The sequence below is a fragment of the Prunus mume genome, linkage group LG6, assembly GCF_029339155.1.
Source record: "Prunus mume cultivar Tortuosa linkage group LG6, ASM2933915v1, whole genome shotgun sequence".
Taxonomy (NCBI): domain Eukaryota; kingdom Viridiplantae; phylum Streptophyta; class Magnoliopsida; order Rosales; family Rosaceae; genus Prunus; species Prunus mume.
This window is the reverse complement of record NC_142703.1, coordinates 242,676-253,152: the sequence shown is the minus strand read 5'-3', so window position 1 is coordinate 253,152 and position 10,477 is coordinate 242,676. Positions and strand designations below refer to the sequence as shown.

Genomic DNA, 10,477 nt, shown 5'->3' with positions numbered 1-10,477 from the left:
ACACAAGAAGATTTGTAAAGATTGTGGCACCTATTTGACCTTGCAAAAATCAAGCACTTGCCGCTAATCTAAATCGAGAGGATTAAAGCCATGTTCGTTATACTCTGCAATATGAAAATAGCATGAAATTGTAGAGAATCAACATAGATATTAGACTGGGTGTGGAAAGCTAACAAAAATTGATTAACTACAGTAAACCTTCCAAACTATCGGAATCATTACAAACTCATACCCAATATTTATTGACCCGTTTGACCAATGCACAAACTTCACGGAATATTTCAAAATACACCATCCGTTAGAAAAATTGTTAAAATTTTTGTTAACTGTTGATGTGGTTCTTGAAAAAACACGATATAAAGAAGACAGACCGGCAGAATATCACCCCTCACTCATAGTCTCCTCCATTTGTACAACCTCCATTGCCTCCCCCGAAATGTCGGCCGAAACGCCAATCCGATTCGGAATTCTGGGCTGCGCCGAAATAGCCCGAAAAGTCTCCCGCGCCATCACTGTAGCCCAAAACGCCACACTCTACGCCGTCGGGAGCCGGTCGATCGACAAGGCGACGGCCTTCGCCAAGGCCAACAATTTCCCTGCCAACGCTAAGATCTACGGCTCCTACGACGCCGTCTTGGACGACCCCGACGTCGACGCCGTCTATGTCCCCCTCCCCACAAGCCTCCACGTCAAGTGGGCCGTCCTGGCGGCCCAGAAGAAGAAGCACCTCCTGCTCGAGAAGCCCGTGGCGCTCAACGTGGCGGAGTTTGACAAGATTGCCGAGGCGTGCGAATCCAGTGGGGTGCAGATCATGGACGGTACCATGTGGATGCACCACCCGAGGACTGCGAAGATGTCGGAATTTCTCTCCGACCCGAACCGTTTTGGTCAGCTAAGATCGGTATGTGTTTCTTCAATTGTCAATCCTTTTTTAAGAAGGATAAGGGATTGATTTTTTTTTTTTTTTCTCTTTTGGCCAACGATTAGGTGAATGTTTGAGCATGCGCAGTTCTTCCGAAGAAAGTAGATTTTAGAAAAATTCTTTTTATTTTTCATTTTATCAATTGTTATTGTTATTGTACTGTTTTCAATTTGAAGTGCTTTTGTTTGCTTCTTGAGTGTAGTGAATTGGGTAGTGACTCATTTTAGGTGTGGAATTGTTTTTTTTTTGCCTCAACCGCCCTTGACATGATATCAGGCAGATTTAAAAGGAGAAAAATAGAAAGGAAAATGCCTGAATAGTGAGGCAGGATGAGGTTTGTATAGTAGGATTTAGGATTTCCAAACTGTGTTGTAATGGCGTGGTTTTGTAGAATTAGAAGTTCACGGATTGTTGAAGAATTTGGGATCTGAAATGATAAGGCTAAATGGCAAATAGTGGATGGTTTGAAAGAAAAAAAGGGGTAGTTCAAGTTCCTATTCGACAGAGAATTCGGAAATTTTCAAGGGTTGTTTTGATGGATAGTTTGAGGGCTGCAGGGCTGGAAAATATGTGGGGTTTTAGTTGGTGGGCAAGAAAGAGAGTGATGTTGATGTTAGCAATTGATGATGGATATGAGTGAATTGAATATCTAGGCAGATTAGCAGAAGCGAAAACAATGAAAAACAGAAAATAGATGAATAAAGATAGGTCTGGAATCACTCCAGGGGCTTCACACCCGTCCTTGGCTCACACAAAGGGGTTTGGCTTCACACCAGAATTCCAATATCTGGAAAACAAACTTTAACTCAATAACTTAATTCATCTATAATGGATTACATGGGGGTATTTATAATAATCTAATCCTACAGTGAAAAGGAAATTAAACTTATCCAAGGAAAGAAATCCTAATCTAATAAAATAAGTAATCCAAATCTTAATTAAACAAGAAATCCAGAAAATATTAAAAAACTTAGGAAACAAGTTAGAAACTAATCGCAGGAATCATCTACTGCTCCACAATTGTGTGATTTGAAGACCGAATTAAATGATTTCCTCTAGGTTCCTTTATCCAAATATCCATAGGAGAAGCTGAGCTAGTGAACCGAATTCCATAGCTAAAGTTATCAAACCAGTGTGCTATTCTCTGTACTCGTATTACTGGCAAATCATGTTACTCGTAGTTCTGTTTAGTCCACTTGTAGATGTGCCAACCCAACAGACCACGAGCACATGAAAACAGCCCTTTTGAAAGCATACCCAAGGAGTGGGGATCCATCCAGTCTTCACTTATAGACATTAAATGACCTTATCTCTAACGAACAAGTTAGCATCCTACCACGGCTGAATGTTGGCAGAAACAGTAATAAGCGTGTTTATCCTTATATTAAAGAAACTAAACCTTACCTAAGAAAACAATTCCCCACTACTGCTACTAGTAGTATAGATGAAGATCTATTAACATGCATGGCTATCTATATAACAAGTTGCCTCTGACCTCTGTCTCACGACCACCAATGGAACCTGTAGCTTCATGACATGACCTGAACTGTACTACTACTGGCCTAGCTGCGTAGCTACTAATAACTTGGCACCCGTTCAGCCAATGTAGTGAAAGAGTAAAAGTAGGATCCCGCTCAGGACACACTTGTTATCTACAGTAACCATCTGTCTTGGAAAAAACTAGAACTCGAACTGCCCTCAGTTACAAAACGAGCTTCCCTGGCCATAGCAACTATAGGTACTCTTGCTCCTGAGTTCTCAAATCCTTACTTCAGGGGATTAAGGTATCTGTTATGGATACCAGTTGACCTCAATAACTACTTTCAGAAATTTTAAGGTAGATCATCCTTCCATTTTAGGCCCTTAAGATCTTTCAAGTTCTGTGTAAGAGGATATCTCCAGATTGTATTTTTCTGTAGTCTGTATTATTTATGTTATGGAGGCCCTTCAAAGTTTCCAGCTCTTTCTCTCTAAGACCTTGTAGTTTGTAGTATTTATTTAATACAGCATGTCCAGTGTAGTTACACAATCTTTTTAACATATGAGTGTCTGCGTATTTAATGGACTTCTACTACAATTATATGATTAATGTACCCTACATATTATAAGAGGTGAACATTAACATAGTGATGGTGCATGTGTTGGCATTGATCTTGTATTTGATTAAGCTGACTGCAGTACTTTGTTGCAGCTCTTTAATTTCGGACTGTAGTGTTTGCTTTGGACCACCAGAAAAGAAGTGGTCATTATTTAGTTTTCAAATTTCAGCCTAGCATTTCATTATGCAATGGAATCATTGTTCCATTGTTTGGACTGGTAGCATCTTCCTGATTCTAGTTGTGTAGTTGCTGTCTAGCACTTTGTCAAAGACCATTATAAGTTGAATTATACTGGCAGTCTGTGTAATGTTGTTTCCGCTTTGCATATTTGAAGCTTGCTGGTCAATAAAGTAGCATGATTTATAGCCTACTACATTCCATTCTCAATGTGTTTGTGCCAAAACTTTATGGTCTATTATTATGTAAATGCAATTTAATTTATTAATTTTCACTGATACTTTTTTTCTACCTATATATATATATATATGTATTTATTTATATTTATTATTGTTATTATTAATTTTTTATTTTTGGCATTCCATCTTCTATTCTCTTAGCCTTCTTATAGATTAGCTGCTTTACCAGCTTTTCTAGGAAGCATAACATAACCCATTATTTCTGTATATAATCTTTGCTAGCATCCTGAATTCAGATCTTGATTCAAATAGCTTTTTGGGCCTTTTGTAATCTATACTTGAAAGAAATTTGAAGGGATTGGAACTTTTTTGAACCTGGAAAACAATTTACTGTTTTTTCCCCAAAAATTAACCTCGTTATGAGATAGTTAACATGAGATGATGGAAAAGTAAGGTTAGGACTTCTTGTAGTATTCTTTAAATATGGGGGAAGGGGATAATTCTTATTGGACTTGAATATGAGAAGCCATTCGATTCGGCTAGTTTTGGGTTTAGGTTTTACTAATCCAATCCCAAACCCAGAATCCCTGAGTAAAGCTTTAGCCTTACTCTGCATTTGACTATAACTGGGTTAGGATGAACTTTGCCTGATTTCCTGCCCCAAGTCAAATGCAATACCAAAAGCATGTCCTTTTAGTTCCATATGGTACAAAGTACTGGAAGATTATTTGATTCAAAGACAACCGTACTAGCCTTGTGATAGGACATGTTAATGGCATGTGGTTTTGGGCGGCAATCCTTGCAATACGTTTGGTAATTTTAATAATAGAAAATTGCAATTTATGTTATTTGAGTATGCAACTGTGTACATCTAATCCAGAAATGATAGTACTAGAATATTAGGCTGACAATGAAATTTGTGTGCGTTATTTTCTACACTTGGATCGGTTCTTCGGTTAGTAGTGTTAGGCTTTCTGCAAATGTATACTGCTCAGAAGGCATATATTCAAGTTGCAGTGGTAGAGATTAGATGATATGTTGGATTAGGTGATTATAATTTGTTTGTGGCAGCTCTGGACTGATCTTTTTGAACCTCACTTTCTGGTATTCTTTTAAAGGCATTTTGTTTCTGTACTGCAGATACACACCGTGTTCACTTTTGCTAGTGATCCTGATTTTCTCAAGAATGATATTCGTGTGAATCCAGACCTTGACGCTCATGGTGCTCTTGGGGATGCAGGGTGGTACTGTATCAGGGGAATCCTGTTGGTAAGTAACTTTGAACTGCCTAAAACAGTAATAGCTTTGCGTGGCCCTATATTTAATGAAGTGGGGGTGATTTTATCTTGTGGAGCTTCTCTGCATTGGGAAGATGGGAAAGTGGCAACCTTCCACTGCTCTTTCTTATCAAGTTTGATGATGGAGATAACTGCTGTCGGTACAAAGGGTACTTTGCATGTTGATGGTTTTGTTATCCCTCATCAAGAGAAAGAGGCCCGTTTTTCTTTTGCTTCCGAAACCGGATTTGATGAATTTGTGACCTGTTGGGTACCACCACCAAGTCAGCACATTGTTACCACAGATCTTCCGCAGGAGGTTCTCATGGTAAGAGAGTTTTCTCGTTTGGTAGGTACTATTAAAAATGGTTCAAAACCTGAGAAGAAGTGGCCAACCCTTAGTAGGAAGACACAGATTGTACTGGATGCTGTCAAGGCATCAATTGACAAGGGTTTTGAGCCTATAGATATAAAATATTAACTGAGGCTCATCTGGTATGTGTCGTTCATCTTCTGTTTGTGCTAGGGTGTCCTTGTGTCAATAATAATATCCCCATTCTTCTGTATGCCTAGTTTATTCATGGCATCCACAATTTGGGTCAGAGCTTGATGAACTTGAGCTGTATTGAAACGCTACTGTCTAAATGTATGAAAAATAAATTAAATGTAAAAATTGCAAGTGATTTTCATGGAACTCACATTTGTGGGTGAAGAGAAATATAAAACTAGTGAGCTTTGTTCTGGTTAGATGCAATAATGATTCTTATACTGACCCCTGTAAGGAGGGTACATTCAAATAGCACTACGAATATACAGACAGTTCGATAGTTACCCTTTTCATAATAATAAGGTAAGCTTCATAGTTCCTCCAACCTAGACAATGTGCTTTTTTGCCCTTTTTTAAGGTTGGGTTGCTGGAAATATGCTGGACCAACATCCAGTTGAGAGAGGGGGAAGAGGGTATGTGGAACGGAAACAGTTTCCGTTCTAAGCTACGCTAGTTTCCATGGTACGGGATACGAAGGGGTAGGGATGGGTATGGTATTTCGGGTTGCAATTTGTGTAACATTTTTTAATTCAGTACGGTATTTATTTTATAATACTCATATGTAAGATAAAATGAGGTGCACTTAATGTATCAGTGCATGAATGTGCGGACGGTAGGCATTGATATTTACAATACGGTGCTCAAGAATGCATGATATTATAGTCTAGTAGGCAAACAATCGGCAATTTGGCAAATAATATTATGGGAGTTTCACTAAAACACCCAAAATGAGAGTTGAAATTATAAAAAAACTCAAGCACTATTTAAACATATAAACACACCCAAAATCCATCATTACACACACTCAAAATCTATTTATAAACACACCCAAAAAGTTGACTTTGGAGTTGATTTTGGGTGTGTTTCTATGTTTAAATAGTGCTTGGGTTTTTTTATAAATACATGTCTAGGAATGGGTTTATTTATAAATTTGTATAATATTAAGGCATGACATTTATGCGGTCTAATCTATCGATCATGTGTGGAGTATGGTAGGCATGATATTTATAGGACAGTAGGTAAACAATAGGACTGTTTGTGTAGGACAGTAGGTAAACAATAGGACTGTTTGTGGAGTATCCATTCTTCCACTAGTACTGTTCTGGCTTTACTCCTTACGAATTCGGTTTGTTTAATCATCATTATTGAGGTCAGTAACGTACCAATTCCGCGACCCAGTTCGAAATTCGCAAGGAGGATATTAAATTTAAATTTTTAAATTTTTATTTTGGGGGTTGGGTGGGGTGGAGATTGGGATTTAGGTTTAGGAAATGGGGTTTTGGAGTTCTGAGAAGGGTTTGTGTCAACTACAATATGTTTTTTTTTTAAAGACACGGACTAAAAGCGTCGTTTTGGCCATCTTAAAAAAAAATTCGTTACTTCTAGTCCAAAATGAGCGCGTTTGGCTCAGTAGCGTTTTAAAAAAATTTCGCTAGGCTCCAAAATGGCGCTTTTGGCGCCAGCGTATTTTAAAAATTTAGCTAAGGGCCAAAACGATGTCATCTTGGCCTTTGTTTTAAAAAATTAGAAGTGACCCAAAGCAGCGCCGCTTTAGTTAGCTTCTTTTAAAAAACTGAACCCTGTTCAACTTCTTCTTCCTCACATCTGCAGCCTCCTCCGTCAGCCATTTATGGGGTCACACATAGGTTCAAAGGACCTTCTACATTGCTTTCATGGAGTCAATAGGGTCGTTTGACCCCATTGACCCCCGTCCCTGATGAAGATCCACATGAGGGGTTCATGTATGGCACCATAACTATAGAATTTTGTTGTGGGGATGCATGCAATCCTCGGGCCAAGCTTGCGGTTTGAAAGACGCAATTGGTTCCACTGGAGATGGCTTTTTGACATCAGTTGCTGCGTTTTGCAGCTTACGGGTGGTTCAGCCCCATTTAGATCCCCCATTGGGCTTGTTCAAACAAAGTTGTAGCATCATGAAGTATGAGAAGAATTTAAGATTGGTACAATTTCTATGTCTCGTATTTGAGAAATTATAGAATGATATTGTAGTACAGCCACGTGATATAATTTGTACACGTGTTATAATATGGGTGTGATGCAAGTTATTGTTTCTTATTTTTGAAAATTGTCTCTCGAAGTTATGGTTGGTGATGAAGACGGCACCATGAAGCGCCGGAATGTATGTGCTGTAATGACCCTTTCAAAATTTGCATCCTTGATAAAACCTATGTTCCATGCGCAGGGGTAAAACATAAGACAGCTTCCCCTTTTTAAACCTGCCTTGGAACGCAAGGTTCCTCATTTTCACATTCGTTGGAATCTGGGTGGCGTGTTTGTATTGCAAAAGCCTACTTCAGCGGAGTGGAACCACATAATTTGCATATGAATGGCAAAAGCCAACAGCGTTTTGTGATGCTAGAGGGATAAAGTTCTTTAACACTTGAACTATAAATCCCTTGTTGAATTTCTTTTAACTTGAAAAATATAATGCCATGAGACCAAGTCGCAGTTAGTATTGCAAGCCGAGTTTATGAAGACAACTTATACTCGAGTATAGGGTTCCAATCTTGTTAATCTGACCTGATAAATGAAATCTATGTCCATGTTGAATAAAAAAAATATTATTTTCATATTCTCAAAAAGAGAGGTGGAGAATAGATGGGGTCCAATTCTTTATTGACCACGCACACTATTTGTCGTGAAATGAATAACAACACATGTTTCAACCACAGTTATACGATCGATATTCAATTCATAATTAACATAATTTGACCACGAATAGTTTGCGACTAACATGAATACAGCTCACGAGTATACTTGTAGTTTATAATAAGGTTTTCTTGTAGTGTACGTGTAGTTTCTGGTTCAGTTTTGTTACTCTTGGTCCAATGATATATATCTAGAACCTCTACCTTCCTTGATAATATCCATGTCCCACGTGCAATGGTAAAACACAAGCACCTTCCATTCAAAATCATTTCTTTTGCATATGATTGTATTGCTTAGGTTTATTTTATTTTATTTTTAAATGTATTGTCTCGAATGTATCACGTTAAAATAATAGAATATCTTGGAGTAGTGCATGAGCTAGTTGACAGTTTTTTACAGCCCATCTTGTAACGAAGAAGAAAAAAACTTTTATTTATAAGAAGAGGGATAATGTTTGGGTCAATTAGCAGTCGACACATGTCCAAACAATTAAAAAAATGGTGTAAACTTACCATTAACACCTATACTACAAGAGGGTGAGATCTCTCTCACACACTACTAAAGTACTATAGAAATTCGAACTTAAGACTATTGTTCTGCAAGTTAAGATCCTAATTTCTCTTTTTAACTGCTGAGAATATATATGTAGGAACTGCGACTAAAATTTCCAGCTCATGCGTTTGTGTAGGGCTTCGATTTGGTGATGCTTTGCAAATCTTTTTAACTCTTCTTCTTTATTTGTACATGTGTCCACTCCCAACTAAGCCACATCTTCATTTCAGTAGCCACACATTATCCTAAGTAGAGTTCATATAATTGGTGATAGTTGACTTGTACGTGTGACCATAATATTTAGTCAATGAATAAAAGCCATCTCAAAGCAAATAATAACCATGGTACGACAATAGGTTGACAGAAAAGTTAAACATGGAATGGTGGTGGATATTTGAAAAATAAATTTTCACTCATAAATTAAAACAAATTGACCTCTAACTCTGACCTAACCCAAGAAAAAAAAAAAAGATTTGCCCTCACATAATTAGAGTCTAATTATTTCACCAAAAAAAAATTAGAGTCTAATTATGTGGTGGTGATGAAGACACCATGAGCCGGAATGTGTGCTCGTAGAGTGATACCTAGAAAATCTACATAATTCCTTGATAAAACCAATGTCCCACCCCACATGTGAAGGTAAAACACAAAAATATAAGACTAGCAAAAAGTAAGGTGCCTTGATAATTTCCATAGACTTGGGAATCTGACTGCGTGTGTGTGTTGTGATTGAATTGCAAAAGCCTACTTAAACGGACTACGAGCAATTGGGCATTGTAAATAGACAACAACTGCGGTGGGAAATTTTTAGAAAATTGAGTGGTCAGTATTCTAGTTTGTTTAATTTCTTTTTAATCACATGTGATAATGAATCTTTTAAAAGTTCTCAATTTAACTTTGAAGCCTCGAATCAATGTAGTTCTTCATCATTTGGTCTATACATTATATTATGATAAAATTTTCGATAAAATTCTCAGTCATATGACCGACTTTAAAGTGTTGTTTTCATCAAAATATACCTAAATACCTAGCTAGGAGATCACTTTTTTTGTTCAACTATAGGCCATCTGCTCTTCATTTAAGGTTTTACATTCAGTTCCATCAAGAAGAGCATATCACATTGTTGAGCAAAAAATGTGATGTGGATTTTGTGTCATGGGTATATAGATGTATTTTGATGAAAATACACATTTAAAGGTTGTCACTTGCCATCACATGACTAATTTTAACGAAATGCGATGAGAGGGACTAAATCTTCTAGGTTAGTTTATGATATTTGCACTAAAACCTCTTAGATTGTTAACCTTTCTTTCTCTTTCTCTTTTGTTGTTTTCTTCTCATTTCCTTATGTCTACAAAATTTCCTAAAGTGTGTCTGCACCCTATTGAGTACGAGCGAGGATTAACTAAAGCTTTGTAATTTTTTTTTTTATTTCTCTCCTTTTATTTATGTATGAGTTGGGTATCTTGATATTGGGATTTATTATTTTTTATTTCTTCTCTTATGGGAATATAAATTATAAACTTCTGAGTTTTTTTTTTCATTAATAATAAAATATTAATTTGAAATGCGGAACAACAAATAGAGAATTTGAGCAAAAGCTAGGCCCGTAATTAAAAAAAAGGCAAAAAAGTAAAAACAAACTACTTGCAGATTGAATAGAGTACCCGAAGAAAGCTTAGAACACAATGGCAAGGAGAGAGACAGGAAATTTCACTTTGATTTCTAAAGAAAAGAAACAATAAATATGGGGAATATTTGGCAAAAGAAATAATATGGTGAATAGGCATTGTGGGTTAGTTGGGGAAGATAGAAATTTGAACCTGGAATAACATCGTTCTAGGAAGGAGAAATTATATAATACTACGGCAATATGGTTACGTGGTACATATTATACACGTGTTATAATTTGGGTGGAAGACATGGTTTATTTTCTCTCTTTTCAGGGAATCATATCTATAAATATCTACTTATATTATAACATATGTACAAAATCTATCACGTGACCGTACTACCATATAGTATTTTATAATCTCTCCCTAGGAAGGAGCTCA

General features: G+C 37.0%; 1 protein-coding gene across 1 annotated transcript; it reads left to right on the top strand.

The window, feature by feature from the left end:
• The first annotated feature begins 301 nt into the window (after positions 1-301).
• LOC148915730 (putative oxidoreductase At4g09670) lies at positions 302-5,352 on the top strand. The gene is made up of 2 exons (XM_089055349.1): positions 302-901; positions 4,518-5,352. Exons 1-2 carry the CDS (start codon positions 437-439, stop codon positions 5,133-5,135), a joined length of 1,083 nt encoding a protein of 360 aa, XP_088911475.1. The 5' UTR covers positions 302-436; the 3' UTR covers positions 5,136-5,352.
• Positions 5,353-10,477: the final 5,125 nt, after the last annotated feature.

Coding starts and splice junctions, on each gene's coding strand:
- LOC148915730 (XM_089055349.1), top strand. CDS start 437: ATGTCGGCCGAAACGCCAATCCGATTCGGAATTCTGGGCTGCGCCGAA. Junction 902..4,517: donor GTTTTGGTCAGCTAAGATCG/GTATGTGTTTCT, acceptor TCTGTACTGCAG/ATACACACCGTGTTCACTTT.